Raw genomic sequence first — 21,160 nt, 5'->3', positions numbered from 1 at the left:
AGCTGTTACTTTTATTATGATCATCCATGGGTGTTTGAACGTTTTGGAGGGAAGGAAGGAATGCACCTGCCACTCAGTGTCCTCCTTCATTTTCACTCTGTGCTTCCTGTGGTGTCATCACCCAAAGCGAAACTGACCATCACAGTCAGAGGCCTCTGTAAAACAAGTGGGAAAGGGAATATAACCCTATCTGCAATGTTAATCATCTCATACTAAGGGCTTTCCACATGCCAGACCCTGCGTGAAGCACTTTACATGTAACATGTGTTAGACCTTCACAACAACCCCAACAGGCACGTACGATCAAAATGATCTCCGTTTTACGGACATTGAGGACTTGAGGCTCACAAAAGTGAACTTGCCGGCGTTTACAAAAGGATCTCCGCGTCAGTTCCAAGAGCTGCCACCAGGTGGCAGTGCCCACCCACTTTCCAAAAGAGCAGTCTGGCGGGAACACACTAGGAAAGGGTCGTCCTGCAAATGTTTAATGAACGCCTACTGTGTACCTGGCACTGTTCCAGGCTCTGAGGATCCATGCAAATAATCCAGGCGGGGGAGATGGGGAACACTGCCTTTATGGTTCCTCCCTTCCATTTTCCTTTGACTATAATAAAAGGTATCCCAGAGAGACTTGCCCAAAGGGGATGTGGCCTAACCGAGACCGGAACTGGGAGGCTGGAGGCTCGCGGGAAGGGATGGGAGTATCTGGAAGGCCACGGTCCCCAAAGATCAGAGACTGAAACTATTCCCAGAAGGCAGTGTTCTTCTGCATCCCACCTCCCTGCAGCCCCCGGGAGAGAGGAGCAGGGGTCCGTCCTCTTACTATGATGTCTTAATGTGGCTGGGAGGGTTGTGACGACGAGCGGCAGGGTGGCGGGGGGGACCGCGGAGTGGGGAAGGAAATCTCACCCTGAGAATCTGGAGTGCGGGGAAGGGATGCTGCTCAAAGGTCTGTTGCTGGCTTTGGGTGGGGGGGGGGGCACCTGAAACTGCCCGGGTTTGCTGGTCCGAAGGTCACCCAGGTAACCAGCCCTATATGAGGTGCCGGAGCGCAGCTCCCAAGCCTAGGCGAGGCATTGCTGACCTCGGAGAGGCCAGTGGACTAGGACGGGGTGAGGGGGACTCAGTGCCCAGGCGGAAGGCTGCCCCGGGCCCCTCCTTCAAGCAGGTCCCACGGCCGCCCCGCAGGCACGTGTCCGGGCTGTGCCCTGAGCGCCTGCAGAGCGCAAGGCCAGTGGCCTGGGCCGCTGAGTGTGTGCGCCCTGGAGGGCTGTGGACGTGTGCGTACGTGGGTGATGTGTGCGCTAGGGGTGGTGGCGATCCTGCGCAGGGACCCACGTGAGGGGTGCCCCGTGTGGACGTGTGTGTTTGAAGGGGCCGAGGACACGGGTGTTGGGCTCAGTGTGCGTTAGGGGACAAGGACACCTGGGAGGTGGGTACAGAGGAGAGAGAAGAGAGTGTGTCCAGGAGGGAACCTGCCTCGAGGAGGCCTAACGGTGTGTGTGTACCTAGGTGTACACCGGGGCGTTGGTGGCTTTGGAAGACGCTCGGCGAGATTGAGCCTCTCCGCGTCCTGGACCCGGTGCTGGTGTGTTTCGGGGAAGTTACTGCTTATGAACCCACCTTGGAGCGTGGCCTGGGCGCGGGAAGGCTCCTGCACTGGGATCCCTCCGTAACCCTCGGTCGCGGTCCCCCTCGGTAAGTGTATTGGCTGGAAGGGGCTGTTCCTGCAAATGGATCTACCCTGGGGAGTTGCAGGCTCGTCTGGACTGTTTATGGGCGCACTGTGGTTGTGGGGGGAACGTCCCCAAATTGGGGACACGGGAGGGAGGTGGGGGTGATCGTCTCAGCGATCCAGGCTAATAGCCACAGCTTGGGCCCCGGGGGTGCAGGCAGGCGGCGCCTAGCCCCGCGCGGAACCACCTCTGGGGTTGGGGGGGGCCGGGGGTGGGGAGCGGAGGCCCGGGGGCGGGGCCGGCCGGGGGCGGAGGCGGGGCCGCAGCCGCTGCTGCAGCGCTGGCCGGGCCAGGGGGCGCCTCGCGCGGCGGCTCTGGCAGGCGCTGCAGTGAAGCTGGACCCGCAGGCCGGCGTGCGTGTAGCGGGGGCCGCGGCCGTGCTGCAGAGATGTGACTGGGGCCGAAGGCCAGCGGGAGCGTCGGCGCTGTGGGGCCGCGGGGCTCGGTGAGTGCGAGCCGCGTGGATGCGGTGGAGGACACCGTGGGGACCCCAGAAACTTTTCCCGCCGTGGAATTGGGAGGATGGGGAGGATCCGCTTCTTGTGTTTTTGTAAGCGCCCCCTTCACCCCCAGCCAGGGAGTTCATTGCCAGGGGAGATGCGGGATCTGGGCGAGAGGAACCCCGTGCCTTGTGAGCAGAGCCGTAGAGGGCGGGGCGGGGGAGGGGAAGGCCTGGGGACCTTTACTCGGGAAGGAGGACTGTGTCTGGACCCGGTAGAAATCCAAGTCTCCCAGGAGGGTCTCTGACCGACCACAGGTGAACGGCAGCTGGGAGCATAAAGGAGCCCAGCCACGTCCTAGTGACTCCTCGTGCGTGAGGAGCTGCGGGCTGGTCCTGGAGCCGCGTGGGGGGCTGACCGTGGACAGGGCAGACGCAGCCGGGGGCGCAAGGGCTGGACTCTGGGGGAGAACAGCGGCACCTGTCGCAGGGACTGGGGGCCAAGCCCGCAGCCGGCAGTGAGTGCGCATTACTCAGCAAGGGGAGGGGGGACACCGCGGGAAGAGGCGGGGAGAGGGCAGAGCTGAGACCTGGGCTGGGGGCGAATGACGAGGAGGAGTGGGAAGGAGGGGGCGACTGCATACAATGGCGCGGGGTGGGGGCAGTGAGGTTTCCTTTACAGACTGGGGGCACTGAGACCTCTGGGAGAGGTGGCTAGGCTGGGGGTAAGGACTAGACCTGTGCTCTGTCCCCTCTCCTTGGGGAACACGGGCTTCCAGCCCTACGAAGACCCCACAAACCCGGGGTCCCCAGCGCTTGGGCCGAAAAGGGAGCGCGCGGGAGGAGCCTGCACCCGCCTTGGCCCGGATTAGACAGCCCGGGGGAGGACCACCGACCTTGCCCCAGAAGTCTCCCCCGTGCAGTGGGTTCACTCCTCCGTCCTTGCTTGGTCACACCCAGGCCTAGCCAGTCCCCGCTTTCACGTCCCCCGTTCGCTAAGGGGGCGGCTCCTTGGAGCGCGGACAAAGGCCCCTGGAGTGTGGCGGGCAGCGGAGTCCCCGCCTGGGGCCCCAGCCCACGCGCCGCATTTGCCGCCCAACTGCACCAGGCCGGGGGGCACCTGAACAGAGCCCAGAAAGCTCTGGGGGACCCCGCAAAGACAAGAGCAGTTGGGGAGGGATCTGGCACAAAAACCCCGGCACTTCAGCCAAGGAACCTTCTTAATTCAGAAGTTTCTTCGGTGGGGACACGGGCCTTGAGGAGGATTCAGGCTTTGAGTTACACTGCATGCAAATGAAATGTAAATAGAATGCAAATTGGCATCTGTCGTTTGGAAACCCTCCCGGCCAGTTTGGTATCTTAAGACTGTGGAGTGAACGGTTTTCTCTCTGCTCCCTGCTCTAAGTCTGGAAAGGGGTCAGCTAAGTTGGGAAGGGAAGGAGATTCCAGGGGAAGGAGCGGCCATTTGGGGGCACAGGCAGCAAGACAGGCAGTTTTGTTAGAAAGATAAACTCAGAATCTTCATTGGATTAGTATGGTATTTCAAGACGTGCCAGGCACAGAGCTGGGTGCCTAGACACTGCCTCGTATGCAGCGGACAAAACCGCTGCTCTCTCGAATCTGGGGAGGTGAGTGGACAAACACTAAACAAACCCATAGCAAATGGATCTGAAATCCGATTGGGATAAGGACGGCCAGAAAATAAGATGGGGTGGTGTAAAAGAAGGTGACAGGGGTGTATGTACCTGAGGAGACTGTTTGGGGAGTGACATTTGAGTGGAGCCCAGCTACAGGCGGGGCCGCTGCTGGGAGTTCTTGGGGGAGGCTGATCCTGGAGGAAGGCACTGTGAGTGCAAAAGCTTGGAGGTGGGAATGAGCTTAGAGGAACTGAACAAAGGCCATTGTGGCTGCAGCTGTAGGCAGATTTGGGGGTGGGGATAGGGAAAAGGTAGGGACCAGCCAGGTCCCAATATTTTGGGCCATGGAAAGGAGTTTAGGGTTTATTGTTTGAACCAGTGAACCTTTGGAGGGTTTTGAGCAGGAGGCCATGGGATCTGATTTGCAGATGCTCCCCTGATGTCCACAAGGAGATGGAAAATAGCCCTGTTTTCCATACTGCCCATGGGGATAAAGAGACACTGGGAGCCTCCAAGGGGCTCTGTCCAGCCTTGGGGGACCACTTTGAGCCTGGCCAGCCACTGCAAGCCAACTGGAGGAGCAGCTCAGGCTTTAAAATCCACTCCCTACTTAGAAGCAGTTCCCCGCAGCCCCATAAGCACTTACTCGCATAGCTTCCTGGGGGTTCCGAGTTAGTCACATTTTCTCCTCGGAATTACAGCCTGAGAGGAACCAACCACCGTGGATTGGGCAGCCAAGGATGCAATTTGCATTTAAATGATTGCTTTTATTTACAGGACTGGAGCTGTTTTGCATATTCATGGATCACAGAGCTTGTGTTCTTGCAACCCTGTTTACTAACCTAGGGAGGATTCTGTAATTTGAGAGCCCTCAAATTTGCCAGTGGTCTAGTCAGCAATGGGAAAGGAAGATCAGGAGATCCAGTAGCTTGGAAAAGATATCAGAGGGTGGGAACTGCGGGTCTGGGAAAGAGCTTAAAGTCAGGAAACCTTGTAACAGTTTAATCCTGCAGAGCAGGAAATGGAGTGAGCTGGGACTGAGTGTGATGCTGAGGGGCTTGGGGACGGGCTCTGCAGCTCCATCCTGGGCCTCTGCCAGACGTGGAGGGTTCAGAACAGGGATGCAGCGGAAAGGCCTTGAGGTCAGGAGCTGGGAGAAATGGGTTCTAGTCCCAGGCTGGCCTGTAAATTCCAGTAAGCCTCTGGCCAGTTCTTCTGACCTCTCTGCCTTCATTGTCCTAACAGGAAAATGAGAATCATGCTTGTCTTTTCTTTTTTGAGACAGAGTTTAACTTTCTGTCCCCCAGGCTGGAGTGCAGTGGCACAAACTCGGCGCACTGCAAACTCCGCCTCCCAGGTTCAAGAGATTCTCCTGCCTCAGCCTCCTGAGTAGCTGGGATTACAGGTGTGCACCACCACGCCTGGCTGATTTTTGTCTTTGTAATAGAGACAGGTTTTCACCATGTTGGCCAGGCTGGTCACAAACCCCTGTCCTCAAGTGATCTGCCCACCTCAGCCTCCCAAAGTGCTGGCATTACAGGCGTGATTGTCTTTTTAACAAGTAATTCACTAAAAAGCTGTTGCTTCCTCTGTGTCGGGCACCAACCTGACTTTTCTTCTTTTATTTATAATAGAGACAGTCTTCCTACGTTGCCCAGGCTGGTCTTGCACTCCCTGTCCCAAGCAATCTCCTGCCTCCCATAGTGCTGAGATTATAGGCATGAGCCATCGCGCCAGGCCCAAACTGAGTATTTTTCATGTACTTTTCATCAGCCTTGTAAGAGGGCTCTATCATTATCCCCATTTTACAGATGAAGAGACTGAGGTTCAGAGAGGTTAAGGTTCAGAGAGGTTAAGTAATGCCCAGTGTCACACAGCTCTGTCTGACTCCCCTCCTCTGGCCTGTTTCCCACTGAGGCCTTTCAGTCTGATGGGAGTGTCAACTGTGTACCTGTATTCATGTGGGTACTGGGTGCTGGGTATATGCGCAGGGCTAGGAAATCCACCCCCACCCCTACTGCTCATTTTATCTTTCCCTTCTGTGTCCCAGTGCCTACCACCATCCTAGAGAAGGTGGGTTAAGATGCCTCTAACCTGCTAGACACAGGGAGGGGACATAGCTGATGTTGGGGGAACCCAGGGTAGAGCCTCACTGGTAGTAGCTGGAGCAAGGCCAGTAACAATGTTCTAGAACGGTTTTATACATTTCACGTCTCCTTTCCCGAGGCTGAAAGGGAAGATGGGGATGCTGGTTCCCAAGAGAATGGCTGGTATCTGGTCTCCGGGTGTCTGGGCTCTGCAAGAGAGATGCCTGGTTTCAGAGCACCCCAAGGTCCTCTGCCCTGGGTTCTCCCTCCACAGCGAGGCTCCCACTTAGAGCACCTGCTGCTGGTGTTGAGAGTCCCCAGGGCCAACCACCCCTAAAGGCGTCTCCCCTTCACACCACCTCAGGGAGCTCTTTGGTCGGTGTGTGATGGGGAAGGCCAGGAGCCAGCAGTGAACAAACGAGCAACCTCATTACAACACACCCTTTTCTTTTTAAATTTTATTTCATTGTATTTATAACAGAGACAGAGTCTTGCTATGTTGCCCAGGCTGGTCTTGAACTCCTGGCCTCAAGCAGTCTCCCACCTTGACCTCCCAGAGTGCTGGGATTACTTGAGCTTGGAAGCCAGCAGTGGACAAACACCTAGGCGAGCCACCTCATTACAACACCATTTCCATGGCAATCGCTCGTTCTAGCAAAATCTGTTTCAGAAGAGCTCAGCACCTCAGACAAGGGAGCATTTGCCAATCTTTTTTTGTCTTTGTATTTATTTCCTTTTATTATTATTATATTTTGATCAGCGTCTTCCGCTGCCACTTAGGCTGAAGTGAAGTGTCTGGATCATGGCTCACTGCAGCCTCAAACTCTTGGGCTCAAGTGATCCTCCCACCTTAGCCTCCTGAGTAGCTGGGATTACAGGCACATACCACCGAATATTTGTATTTTTGTAGAGACGGGGTTTCACCATGTTGCCCAGGTTGGCATCCAACTCCTGGGCTCAAGCAATTTGCCTGCCTTGGGCCTCCCAAAGTGCTGGGATTACAGGTGTGAGCCACCTCGCCTGGCCTTTTGTATTTATTTAATAGACGTCTTATATAAAGTACTTCCCCCGTTAACTACTGTCCTAAACCCTAATTATTTTAACCCTCACCATCACCCCATGGAGTGGACACTGTTACCACCTTTGTTTTACAGATGAGGCACCTTATGGCAGCTGCCCAGAGCCACAAGGTCCTAGCAGGTAGCGTGGGGACATTGTCAGAAACTAGGAGGTCTGATTTGCTAAGTTCACTCCGAGGTATGGCCTTGGTGTAGCCTATGGGCAGGCCTTGTTTTCCTTCTCATGCAAGGAATCCTGCCCACCTACGTTCTGGTCTCTGTAGGCCCCAGCACGTGGAGAGAGAGAGTATGCTGTTCCTCCACCTGCTAGCTGCTTCCGGCCCCTCTGCAGAGTGTGTGTGTGTGTGTGAGAGAGAGAGACAGGCAGAGAGAGGAGAGAGGGAGATGCAGTATATTTGGGAGCATCTGAGTGAGTCACATTTCTAGGAGCCTGGCTGGCAGCAGAGGTAATTAGCATGTGAGCTGAGTCTTGAGCATTCGTTCACATTTATTCATTACTCCTTTTGAGAAGCACACGCCTGCATCCCACGGGTTTGTTGCCATATATTCATCCTGTCCCAATCAGCCCTGCCTCGAGGCTGACTCAAAACCTCTAATCTGGTACCGTTCCTTTTGGGGCTCCTGGAGAGCTGCCCAACTCTCAGGGGTGGGAGGCACCAGGTGGCTAATTTGGCAGGATGGGGGCTTACCTGCCAGGGGCCACAGCAGATCATGGGCATTGCCTGCCTTCTCTTGGGCTGGGGTGGGGAGGTGAAGGAGCTGGGGCCCTGGGTTCCAGCTCTCGCTGCCGTCCGTGTTCTTGTGTATCCAGCCTCAGTACAGCCTAGCATCGCCTGCAGCGCTTGTGGAAGCACTGGAGGCTGGACCCACTTCCTGAGAATCTGCATTTCTAATGAGCCCCATGGTGATGCTGCTGCTCTTGCCAGCCCAAGAACCAAACTTTGACATAAACCTCTCAGACCCTCAGTTTCCTCCTCTGTAAATGGGAATGAGAACACCCGCCCTTTTGGGGTGATGTGAGGTTTGGAGATCACATTTATCCATTCATTCAGCAACTGGATCGTGAGCACTGCCCATGTGCCCGGCATGGGGGAATTGGTGCAGCACAAGACAGACAAGGTCCTGGGCATGGGGTAGGGGTTGAGGGAGGAGGGGAATGGTGAGGAACAGACCAAAAGAGTAATACAAATAAAATAACCTGGCCCGGTGTGGTGGCTCAGGTCTGTAATCCCAGCACTTTGGGAGGCCAGGTTGGGCAGATCACTTGAGGTCAGGAGTTCGAGACCAGCCTGGCCAACATGGCAAAACCCCATCTCTACCAAAATACAAAAATTAGCCGGGTGCCTGTGATCCCAGTGACCTGGGAGGCTGAGGCAGGAGAATCACTTGAGTCCAGGAGGTGGAGGTTGCAGTGAGCTGAGATTGCACCACTGCACTCCAATCTGGGCGACAGAGCAAGACTCTGTCTCAAAAAAATAAAATAAAATAATTGAAAATTGAGGTACACGCTACAAAGACAAAAATCAAAAGTATTGACAAGGACAGGGAGAATCTACTTAAAAAAAAAAAAAAACAGAGTCTCACTCTCTTGCCCAGGCTGGAGTGCAGTGGTGCGATCATGGCTCACTGCAACCTCCGCCTCCCAGGTTCAAGCGATTCTTCTGCCTCAGCTTCTCAAGTAGCTGGGGTCACAGGCATATGCTACCAACCCTGGCTAATTTTTATATTTTTAGTAGAAACAGGGTTTCATCATGTTGGCCAGACTGGTCTGGTACTCCTGACCCTAAGTAATCCGCCTGCCTCGGCCTCCCAGAATGCTGGGATTACAGGCATCAGCCACCGTGCCGGGCCAGGGAGAAGCTACTTTTATTGACTTGCCGGCCAAAGACTCAACAAGTGATACTTCTAGGACTTCAGGGTGTAGCAAAAACCCAGTACGACTACTTGCTTCCTGCCGTCACCTCTTTGTAGCTGCGTGACCTTGGACAAGCCTGCTGACCTCCCTGTAGCAGGTTTTATCTCCTGTAAAATGGAGACAGTAATAGTACTTACCTTATAGAATGATAATGTGGACCATTAGGTATTCATATACGTGAAGTACATGGAGTGCCAGCTCTCCAGCACTGTAAGGGTTAACTAGTTATTGTCACTTTGGCTGCAATAGGCAACTCTGGGGGGGCATTTATGAATCCCCCAGAAATCCTAGATGAGCTGCCTTAGCTTTGGTGTGTGAGGCAGTGTGCCACACCCCTCCCCAACCATCCTGGGTGTTGTTCTATGGAGTGGGGTGGCTGTCACCTCATGGGCAGCCTTGGCAATGATAATGACCCACTTAAGACAAATGGTGCCATCCATTGCATCTATATGCTCAGATGTTGGGTAGGGAGGACTTCCTGGAAGAAGGGGGCCATAAGATGTAGGAAGAATACTAGAACTTCTTTGTTGGCAAGGGATAGAAATCCAGCTCAAACTGGCTTAATCCAAAAAAAGGGAGCAGGGAGGTGGGGAGGACTAGGGGGAGTTAATTGGCTGCTGGAACTGGAAACACCAGGCTGGCTTCAGGCATGGATGAATCCAGCCGTTCAGTGTATTAGGACGTTGCCCATCCCATGGCCGTTTCCTCTGGGACAGCTTTACTCTCAGACAGGTTCTCACCCCATGATGGCAAATGTGTTCTCCAGCTTCCAGCCTCCATCCTCGTAGTTTTTCAATCCCAGCAGAAAGGGAAGACCTCTTTCCAGTGAGTGCTAGAACAATCCTAAAGCTGATTCTCATGGGTCTGGCTCAGGCCACATGCCTGTCCGTGGGTCACTCACTGTGGCTTAGGGTAGCACAAATGCTCTGATTGGCCAGGCTTGAACAGATGCCCATCCTGGGAGCTCAGATACAAGGTAGCTGTCTCTCCAAGGGAAAATCAGGTACTCTTTCCAGAAGTGGGAGAGCCGGATGCTGGACAGCAAAAACAACAGCTGTCCCGGAAGACAGAGTTCCACCCTCAGAGATGAAAACAGAAAGCAAGAGTGTATCCACTTCCCATGTCAGAGAGGAGTCGGGAGCTGGAGACCCAGACCACGGCCGTAGAGCTCTGCACCATTTCAGAAGCTTGGTTGCCATCTTGGTGTTGGCGCCCTCTGGACAGGTACTCTGCTGTGGCTGCACAGCTGAGCAGGAAGTGGGAGGAGTGGAGAAACCAAAGTCCCAATTTGCAGCCAGGCCTGGAAAAGACATCCCCCTCCGAGAGTGAATGCAAATAGTTTAAGGAGGCCACATTCTTGGCCAGGCACGGTGGCTCACGCCTGTAATCCCAGCACTTTGGAAGGCCGAGGCAGGTGGACCATATCAGAAGTTCAAGACCAGCCTGGCCAAGATGGTGAAACCCCGTCTCTAATAAAAATACAAACATTAGCCGGGCATGGCGGCAGGCACCTATAATCCCAGCTACTGGGAAGCTGAGACAGAGAATTGCTTGAACCCAGGAGGTGAAGGTTGCAGTGAGCAGAGATCGCGCCACTGCACTCCAGCCTAGGCAACAAAGTGAGTGTCCATTTCAAAAAAAAAAAAAAAAGGAACACGTTCTTGCAAAGAGACGCAGGGTGCAGGCCTGCTGCTGAGGGGCCTGACTGGGTTCATGGCATCTTTCCCATCAACCCTGTCTGTAATTGCTCCACCTTGGCACAGGTAACCCGTAGGCCAGATAATCCTTTCTGGCAGGAGCTGTCCTATTATAGGATGTCTAGTGGCGTTCCTGGTCTCCGAGATCCCCCATACCAATTGCATCTCCCTCCCTAGTTCTGACAACCAAAAATGTCTCTAGACATTTTCAAATGTCCCCTGGGGGTCCAAACTGCACATGATTTGGAACTGCGGACCTACGGGGGAGGAGGGGTTGGGGACGGGGTAGCAGTCAGGACTGAAAAGCACATTCCTGCCTCCTGTCATCCTCACAGCCACCCTGGGGCTGGATAGGATTAGAGAGGCTGCCTGGGGCATCGCTTGCTGAAACTTGCTGAGAAGTCTCCTCACTGAGCTGGCCATTGATGAGATGTCTCAGGGAAATCCACTCCAGGCCCCCTCTACCAGGTCAGGGACTGGTGGCATTTTGTTCTGACACCTCCAGTTCATAATTTTTGATCCCTCGTGGGCTTTTAGGACCTCGTGACAAGCAGTTACGTCTAGGATGATGTTTCTCCAAAGGTTGATAGGTTGAAATGTGCCCAGTGGGTATGCAACATGGGTCACATCAACGAGTAATTTTATTTTATTTTTTATTTATGTATTTCTTGAGACAGAGTCTTGCTCTGTTGCCCAGGCTGGAGTGCAGTCGCACGATCTCGGCTCACTGAAACCTCCCTCTATCTCCCGGGTTCAAGTGATTCTTCTGCATCAGCCTCCCGAGTAGCTGGGACTACAGGCATGTGGCACCATGCCTGACTAATTTTTTTTATTTTTAGTAGAGACGGGGTTTCACCATGTTGGCCAGGCTGGTCTCTAACTCCTGTGCGCAAGTGATCCTCTTGCCTCAGCGCCCCAGACTGCTGGGATTATAGGCATGAGCCACCGTGGTCTCAATGAGCAATTTTTAAATGTCTGGAGATAAGTACTTGAATGTGTTTAGTTTTCTTTTAAGAGAGTTGATTCAAAAGTTAAGTAAATAACTGCCCAGGTGACGTGTGGACAAAGCGTAAGTAGCTGCAGTGGCACGCCAGTGGCCAACGTGGCAGGACCACGAATATGTGGTGGACTGCAGGCTGACAGTCAGTGCGTGGAGTCCGTCCTCACCCCTGCATGTGCCTGAGCAGGAGGCCGGCGCGGGATGCTGGCCAGATGTCTTCCATTGCAAGCCTGCCTCCTCTCATCAATAGGCAAAGGACATGAGCCCAACAGCCTCAGGCACCTTTTCCTTCAGTAGCATCAATAATTTATGCCACTGGAAGGCCTCACAGCCAGGGCAGGATCTGAGATGCTCATAGGATCTCCGTTACAGAGAGGTGGTCGATACCGCATTTACTTAGGGAAGCCCCAGGGACGCACTGGAGCCCTGGGAAGGCAGCTGGTTGCAACCCCACACGTGAGCTGGGCGGGGGCAGTAAGGCTGGCTTGAGATACCGGGAAATGAGCATCCAGCCAGCTGTGCAGGCTGTGGCTTTCCCAAAGACCAGGCTCCCTTCAAAACCAGGAGCTAGTAGCCATGAGGTAGAGGATGGTCCTGACTATGTTTCCCATTCATTCATATTTACTAAACATCTACTTCATGCCAGGTGCTGTGTGTTGCACTTGAGTCTACACCAGTGGTTCTCGTCCAGGCGATTTTGCTCCCCCAGGGGACATCTGACAGTGTCTAGAGATATTGTGGGTTGTCATAGTTGGAGGAGGGGACGTGCTACTGGTATCCGGTATTACCAGAGCCCAGGGATGCTGCTAAACATCCTCCAGTGCACAGGACAGTCCCCCACGACAGAACGATCCAGCCCAAATGTCAGGTGTGCCAAGACTGAGGGAGCCTTGTCTGCCGGTGAACAAGAGAGACCATGTCCCTGCCCTGCCACTTCTTGCGATGAAGGAAGTCAGGATGGAAGGACAGGAGGAAGGGAAGGGAGAAACAAAGTAAACAGGCAAAAAATGACCAACGCGATTAGACCAGAGGCTGTGGTGGAGAGGAGTGGGGTGTGACCTTGGCCAAGGTCTGAGGGACGGCAGCAGAGCTGAGCTCAGCACAGGGAAGGGGAGTGGCCAGGCAGAGGGAACAGAGGGGCAAGAGGAGACTTGGGTTAGCCCAAGTCAGTGAGGCTGCTGTGTGGCGTCCAGCTCGTATCCCGGCAAGAGAGAAGGCAGCAGGGAGAATTCTGCAGGTTTCCCAGGGAGAGACGCACTCCGGGGAATCCTCCAGAGATGTTCTAGAAAGCGAGCGTGGGAGGTGAGGGAGAGACACAGCGTGGAACCAAGGAAGACAGCTGCTTTTGTGTTTACTACATTTGAAACGCTGGCAGCCCAGCACTTTGGGAGGCCAAAGTGGGTGGATCACTTGAGGTCAGGAGTTCGAGACCAGCCTGGCCAACATGGCGAAATCTCTTCTCTACTAAAAATACAAAAAAAAAAAAAATTAGTCAGGCATGGTGGCACGCACCTGTAATCCCAGCTACTCAGGAAGCTGAGGCAGGAGAATCGCTTGAACCTGGGAGGCAGAGGCTGCAGTGAGCCAAGATCGCGCCCCTGCACTTCGGCCTGGGCAACAAAGAGACTCCATCTCAAAAAAAAAAGAAAAAAAAGCAATGCTATGAGTCTTCGGAGTGAGGTCGAATCCAGGAGTTGAGTTGTGTGACCTTGTGCAAAGGTTGTCACCTCCTGGAGACCCTGTATTGTCACATGTAAGATGGAGGTCCTAATAGGAGCATTGTGAGGACTAGGTGCATCCATTTCCTGGCCCGGGGTCAGTCGGCAGTAAATGTTAGCTGTCAGCCTCGAGAGGCTGAGACCGGGTAAGGCGTGCCATTCATTCTCCTAGCACAGCACTTGGCCTGTGGCTGTCTCTTTAAAATTTCATTTTTTCCCCTTATTTTTTGAGAGGTCAGACATGGCACAGAGTATCAAATTCAAAGAATACAAAAGGGTACACAGAGAATTTGGCCTCCTTCCCACCCTGTCCTCCAGCCACCAGCAAAGATGATTCAAAGTTCTTCCCTGCACCCAGCCAAGGGTACAGATGGGACCCAAGCCCTCCCTGCCTGGAGAAAGGGGCAATTTTTCCTCCATGTGCAGAGGTGCTGTGCGCACTTGCAGGTTTGAAATGAGGCAGGTCTTCAAGAAGTCAGGAGACAGGGAGTCTTCCAGTGAATTGATCTTTGGTTCCCCCCAACCATCCTCCCCCTTGGCTTTTCTAGAATGTTCGTGGCATCAGAGAGAAAGATGAGAGCTCACCAGGTGCTCACCTTCCTCCTGCTCTTCGTGATCACCTCGGTGGCCTCTGAAAACGCCAGCACGTCCCGAGGCTGTGGGCTGGACCTTCTCCCTCAGTACGTGTCCCTGTGCGACCTGGACGCCATCTGGGGCATCGTGGTGGAGGCGGTGGCCGGGGCGGGCGCCCTGATCACGCTGCTCCTGATGCTCATCCTCCTGGTGCGGCTGCCATTCATCAAGGAGAAGGAGAAGAAGAGCCCCGTGGGCCTCCACTTTCTCTTCCTCCTGGGGACCCTGGGCCTCTTCGGGCTGACATTCGCCTTCATCATCCAGGAGGACGAGACCATCTGCTCTGTCCGCCGCTTCCTCTGGGGCGTCCTCTTTGCGCTCTGCTTCTCCTGCCTGCTGAGCCAGGCATGGCGCGTGCGGAGGCTGGTGCGGCATGGCACGGGCCCTGCGGGCTGGCAGCTGGTGGGCCTGGCGCTGTGCCTCATGCTGGTGCAGGTCATCATCGCTGTCGAGTGGCTGGTGCTCACCGTGCTGCGTGACACGAGGCCAGCCTGTGCCTATGAGCCCATGGACTTCGTGATGGCCCTCATCTACGACATGGTACTGCTCGTGGTCACCCTGGGGCTGGCCCTCTTCACGCTGTGTGGCAAATTCAAGAGGTGGAAGCTGAACGGGGCCTTCCTCCTCATCACGGCCTTCCTCTCTGTGCTCATCTGGGTGGCCTGGACCACCATGTACCTCTTCGGCAACGTCACGCTGCAGCAAGGAGATACCTGGAACGACCCCACCTTGGCCATCACGCTGGCGGCCAGCGGCTGGGTCTTCGTCGTCTTCCACGCCATCCCTGAGATCCACTGCACCCTTCTCCCGGCCCTGCAGGAGAACACGCCCAACTACTTCGACACTTCGCAGCCCAGGATGCGGGAGACAGCCTTCGAGGAGGACGTGCAGCTGCCACGGGCCTATATGGAGAACAAGGCCTTCTCCATGGATGAACACAATGCAGGTAAAGTGGGCATTGCCCAGCTGGGTGAGGCCCAGGGATGTTCATCCCAAAAGATGCTCTTCTTCCTCTCCAGTGGGGATGGGTGGCCCCAGTGCCTGGGGCAGTCCTAGCAGATCAGAGCCCACAAATGTTAGCTCCTACGCTGAAACTGACCCAGATGTGGGCTTGGGTTGTTTGTTTGTTTGTTTGTTTGAGATGGCATTTCGCTCTTGTTGCCCAGGCTGGAGCACAATGGCACAATCGCGGTTCACTGCAACCTCTTTTCTCTACAACCTCTGCCTCCCGGGTTCAAGCAATTCTCTTGCCTCAGCCTCCCAAGTAGCTAGGATTACAGGCATCCACCACCAGGCCTGGCTAATTTTTGTATTTTTAGTAGAGACGGGGTTTCACCATGTTGGCCAGGCTGGTCTTGAACTCCTGACCTGAGGTGATCCACCCTCCTTCACCTCCCAAACTGCTGGGATTACAGGTATGAGCCACCATGCCAGCAAGGTTTGGGTTTTGAGTTTTTTGTGTGTTGTTTTGGGTTTTTGTTTGTTTATTTGTTTTAGATAGGATCTTGTTATGTTGCCCAGCTAAGTACAGTGGCATGATCATAGCTTACTGCAACCTGGAACTCCTGGGCTAAAGCAGTCCTCCCACCTCAGCCTCCCAAGTAGCTGGGACTGCATGCGTGCACCACCATATCCAGCTGATTTTTTTTTTTTTTTTTTGTAGAGACAGTGTCTCATTATGTGGCCCAGGCAAGTCTCAAGCTCCTGGGCTCAAATGATCCTCCTACCTCAGCCTCCCAAAGCCCTGCATGAGCCAATATGCCTAGCCTCAGATACGGATTGATATTAAGTTTTTTTCCCTCCTACCAATTGCCAGCCAATTTGTTTTAACAATACAGGTTTCTGGCTTCTTTTGCAAAGCCGAATCTGTCATCACTGGGCCAACTTTTCCACCGGCTGCATGGTCTGAAACTGACCTGAGCCCATGTGCACTGGAAGGACCTGCCTCTGGCCCCTCCTGGCGTTGTGGCTGCCCTTTAGATGGGGATCTACTTGTCTGCTCCCCACACTCCCCACCACTCCCTACTGCTCCTGACCCAGCTGCTGTATAGCATAGTAACCTTAATTCCCTGGCTCCCCCAAAGTGTTTGAATCTACAACCCATGTGCTGGATGGATGTAGGGGGCCGCAAGAGGGGTTGCTCCCATCCCCTTTCCTACCTCGGTCACCGGGAATATACTAATCTGGGCCCTGGAGGCAGATGTCTGGGTTCAAATCCTGCCTCTGCCACTTCCTAGGTGTGTGGCTTTGAGCAAGTTATATTGCTTTTATGAGCCTCCGTTTTTCTCATCTGTGAAATAGAAACAGTAAGAGACTATACCTCACAGAGCTGTTAGGAGAAGGAACACAGTGAGTTCAAAGCCCTCTTGGTACCTGGTACGCCCTCTGTGCATCTTACTTGGCTTCCCCTGAAAGGAGAATCTGAGATAAGGGCTCCAGTGCAGGTGGTTTACTGGGGAGGTGGTCCCTGCAAGGGAGACGGCAGGGAGAATGAGACTGAGAAGGCGGAAACGATAAAACAAGTACATTAATGAACCGGTTATCAACACAGGCAACAGGGCTTAGTCGCACTGGGAATCATCTAAGGACCTCTGTTGAATGAGCCTCAGAATTGGCCTGGGAAGAAAAGGGAGGCTGGGGCATCTGTCCACCAGCTCCCATCTCCCAGTGTTATTTTGTTTCTGGTTTATGTTTTTGGTTTTTAGGGATTGCGTCTCTCTCTGCTGCCCAGGCTAGAGTGCAGTGGCACAATCACAGCTCACTGCAGCCTTGACCTCCCGGGCTCAAGCAGCCCTCCCACCTCAGCCTCCCCAGTAGCTAGGACCACAGGCACACACCGCCAGACCCTGATCATTTATTGTTTATTTTTGGTAGACACAGGGTCTCACTTTGTTGTCTAGCGTGGTCTCGAATTCCTGAGCCTAAGTGATCCCCCGACCTCGGCTTCCCAAAGTGCTAGGATGACAGGCATGAGCCGTAGCGCTGGGCCTCGCAGCGTTATTAACATCCCCTATAATTCTGGAGACGGGTGGACAAGTATCATCGGCTCCAAGGCAGAAAAACAGATCTGCTGAGCGCCTGAGGTGGACACTGTCTAGGTACCCAGGGCTATCTGCCACTGCTGCAGGAAGGTTCAGAAGTGAGGTCCTGCCTAGGGGTTGTGGCACAGGAACGCAAATCCCCTGCTGTCGATACTTGAGAAGTATCTCCTAGAATCGTTACTTGAAGGGAGTCAGCCAGGGTCCCAGCACTTGAGATTGAATAAACTTGCCCTTTCTCGGTTCTTTGAAGATGCATCAGAGTTATAACATGAATAACTAGTATCGTCATCATTTGTTGGGCACTAACTATGTGTCAGACACTTTTTGTTTTTTTCAGAGTCTTGCTCTGTTGCCCTGGCTGGAGTGGAGTGCAGTGGCATGATCTTGGCTCACTGCAACCTCCGCCTCCCAGGTTCAAGTGATTCTCCTGCCTCAGCCTCCCGAGTAGCTGGGATTACAGGTGTGTGTCACCACACCTGGCTAATTTTTGTATTTTTAGTAGAGACTGGGTTTCTCCATGTTGGCCAGGCTGGTCTTGAACTCCCAACCTCATGTGATCACCTGCCTTGGCCTCCCAAAGTGCTGGGATTACAGGCGTGAGCCACCGCGCCCAGCCACTGTTGGAAATCTTTGACCTGCATTAGCTCATTAGTCCTCACTGCCACCTAATGAGGTAGGTCTTGTTATTATCCCCATTCATTTACGGATGAATAAATGGAGGTTCTGAGAATTAAATGACTTGCCCGAGGACTTCAGATTGTCACGATTCCCTCTTCAGTGACATTCATCCAGGGGCCTGGTGCATGAACCATGCTCAGTAGCTGCCCATCCCATCCAAGACCATCCACGTCCCTCCTTCTCATTAGATGGACCCCCTCCCCTTGGCCAGACCGACAGGAGGGAACGCTAGTGGCCCCTCCTCTAGATAGGGCTGAAAATCCCGATGTGGCCTGTATCAGTTGCTCTTTTTCCTACCAGGAAGCTCCAGGTCGGCAAGCCCATGTTTTTTTAGAGATGGAGTCTTGCTCTGTCACCCAAGCTTACAGTGGCATGATCTCAGCTCACTGCAACCTCCGCTTCCTGGGTCTAGCAATTCTCCTGCCTTAGCCTCCTGAGCATCTGGGATTACAGGCGCACGCTGCCACGTCCGGCAAATTTTTTGTATTTTTAGTAGAGACAGGGTTTCACCGTGTTGCCCAGGCTGGTCTCGAACTCCTGAGCTCAGGCAGCCCACCCACGTTGGCCTCCCAAAGTGCTAGGATTACAGGCATGAGCCACCGCGCCCGGCCTACCCTCCTCTTCTTAAAGCACTTAAGCGTAACCCATCTCACGGAGATGTCAGGACAACTCTGTGCATTTGGAAAGATGAGGACTATCAGTCAGACCCATGACCCATTTTACAGAGCAGAAAACTGAGGCCCAGGGATGTCAGGCAATTTGTTCAATCGTTGGCTGTAAGGATGTGGCAGAGCAGGGAGGGAAACAGTTGGTTTTCTCAATTCCATTACTTCATCCTTTCTCATAAAAATGCAGGCAAGACTTTACAGCCAGATAAGATCCAGAGATGCAAGGACTCTGGAACCCAGGTTCGTGTCAGCAGAGCTGGGGCTGGCGTGGGGGTGATGGAGAGTCTGGAGGTGCCGCATACCCTGTCTGTTTCACAGTGACACATTCCAAAGCCAAGGAAGTTGTCTTTCCATTCCCCTCTTTCTAGATAAACATACTTTACTCTTTCCTGGTGGCAAATAAGCAACAATAATCAGCAAGGAATTATGTAAGTTCAGCAAGCAAAAATAATGGCCATATAGAATCAGCAAGGAATCGTGTAAGTTCAGCAAGTAAAAATAATGGCCAGGTGTGGTGGCTCACGCCTATAATCCCAGCACTTTGGGAGGCTAAGGTGGGTAGATTGCCTGAACTCAAAAGTTGGGACCAGCCTGGGCAACGTGGCAAGAACCCTGTCTCTACTAAAAATACAAAAAAATAATACCTGAGCGTGGTGGTGCACACTTGTAATCCCAGGTGCTCCGGAGGTGGGGTAGGAGAATCACTTGAACCCAGGGGGCGGAGGTTACAGTGAGCTGAGATCGTACCACTGCAACCCAGCCTGGGTGACAAAGGCAGACCTTTTCTCAAATAAAAAATAAAATAAAAGAATAGTAAACAAAAATTGCTTAAAATTCCTTTGCCCAGGGGCAACGGTTTGCTTCCACCCTCACATACAATAGGGCAAAGTGCTTCTTTTTTTTCTTTTTTTTTGAGAAAAAGTTTTGCTCTCGTTGCCCAGACTGGATTGCAATGGCACGATCTCGGCTCACCACAACCTCCGCCTCCGGGGTTCAAGCGATTCTCATGCCTCAGCCTCCTGCGTAGCTGGGATTCCAGGCATGCGGCTGCCACACCTAGCTAACTTTGTATTTTTAGTAGAGATGCGGTTTCTCCATGTTGGTCAGGCTGGTCTCGAACTCCTGACCTCAGGTGATCCACCCGTCTCAGTCTCCCCAAGTACTGGGATTACAGGTGTGAGCCACCTTGCCCGGCCTGGCAGAGTGCTTCTTAACTGTGCTGCACTTTACAATCAATTGGGCTGCTTTAAAAAATTACCAACGCTTGCTCAGTTGTGATTAAGTCTGAGTTTGGGATTAGGTTTTTTTTTTTTGAGACGGAGTTTCGCTCTTGTTACCCAGGCTGGAGTGCAATGGCGCCATCTCAGCTCACCGCAACCTCCGCCTCCTGGGTTCAGGCAATTCTCCTGCCTCAGCCTCCTGAGTAGCTGGGATTACAGGCACACGCCACCATGCCCAGCTAATTTTTTATAGTTTTAGTAGAGACGGGGTTTCACCATGTTGACCAGGATGGTCTCGATCTCTTGACCTTGTGATCCACCCGCCTCGGCCTCCCAAAGTCCTGGGATTACAAGCGTGAGCCACCGCGCCTGGCCTGGGATTAGGTATTTTTAAGCTCTCCAAGTGATTCTCAGATGTAAGTAACCAGGTTGAAACCACTGGTTTAAGTGGCATTCTTCAGCGTGCTTGCTTTAAATCAGCGTTACGGAGGTAGCTGCCCATCAGTAACTGCAGAGCTACAGTTTCCTTTTAATGATGAGGCTTAGCCTCTCTGTGCCTCAGTTTCCTATCTGCAAATAAGAACTCACAAAGTTATTGTAGAGATTAAAAGAGATCAGCCACTAAAATGCTCAGAATGATACCGGGCCCCCAGGAAGCCCGCAGCAGAGGTGGGTTGTCTTACAGTGTAAAGACCATGCTACTTGAGTAGCTGTGGCATCCTGGTTTTACTTCAAGGAAGTGGAACCATCACATTCAACAACACTGTTTCTTCGCCTTTTGAGAGTCATGGGTGGCTTTGAGACTCTGACAAAGCCATAGAACAAGTCTCCTTGCCATTAGGCCCTGTCACTCAATTTTCTGATCTGCGGCTGGTGAACACTCTGCCTGCTTCTGGCTCTCGATGATAAACAGCACTGCCATGAACATTCTCATGCATTGATCTCCAGGCTTTTGATCAATTCATTCCTTGCAAAAACATTTCCTAGATGCAGGTTAAAGAGTCTGCTCTGCAAATCTTAATACAGTAACTCTTCACTTAGCATTATTAACAGGGTTCTTGCAAACGCGACTTTTAAGTGATGTGCAACAAAACCGATCTTTTTCTCGTCAATTTCAGCAAAACAATGACACCATTCAAGAACCTCTTGTACGTTCTTTCACTTAAAGTTGCAGTTTTCAAGAAGCTTTCGATGGCATTAAGTGAGGAATTACTGTACATACTGCCAGATGGCGCCCTAGAAAGTTAGACCAGTTAACTGTCCTTCTCCTTGATAAACGCATCAAAGCCCCATCTCTCCATCTCTCCACCTCTTCAGCAACCTTGGATGTTGTCAGATCTTTTTAAAAATAGCCATCTTTTGAATCATCCCAAATGTGTGTCCACCAAAATTCACATGAAGCTGGGTGCCGTGGTTCACGACTGTATTCCAGCTCTTTGGGAGGCTGGGGCAGGAGGATTGCTTGAGCCCAGGAATTTTGAGACCAGCCTGGGCAACATAGGGAGAACCTGCCTCTACAAAAAATATTAAAATGGGCCGGGCACAGTGGCCCATGCCTATAATCCCAGCACTTTGGGAGGCTGAGGCTGGCGGATCACAAGGTCAAGAGATT

General features: G+C 53.1%; 1 protein-coding gene across 3 annotated transcripts in view; it reads left to right on the top strand.

Annotated features, from left to right (window-relative positions):
- The first annotated feature begins 835 nt into the window (after positions 1 to 835).
- The window catches only part of GPRC5B (G protein-coupled receptor class C group 5 member B), a 29,687-nt gene continuing 9,362 nt past the window's right edge, over positions 836 to 21,160 (top strand). Inside the window, exons 1-2 of one of the 3 annotated variants that reach the window (XM_032242842.1) lie at positions 836 to 949; positions 13,857 to 14,887. In XM_032242842.1, the coding sequence (XP_032098733.1) occupies positions 13,858 to 14,887 (1,030 nt within the window). In that variant the 5' untranslated portion in view covers positions 836 to 949; position 13,857. Of the gene's footprint in view, positions 950 to 1,258; positions 1,699 to 3,197; positions 3,804 to 13,856; positions 14,888 to 21,160 lie in introns of those variants that run through there. The other 2 variants (XM_032242841.1, XM_032242840.1) reach the window with 2 other exon arrangements.

Source organism: Sapajus apella, unplaced genomic scaffold (assembly GCF_009761245.1).
Source record: "Sapajus apella isolate SASKATOON/1434 unplaced genomic scaffold, GSC_monkey_1.0 scaffold51, whole genome shotgun sequence".
NCBI lineage: Eukaryota > Metazoa > Chordata > Mammalia > Primates > Cebidae > Sapajus > Sapajus apella.
This window is presented reverse-complemented; position numbering and strand designations above follow the sequence as displayed.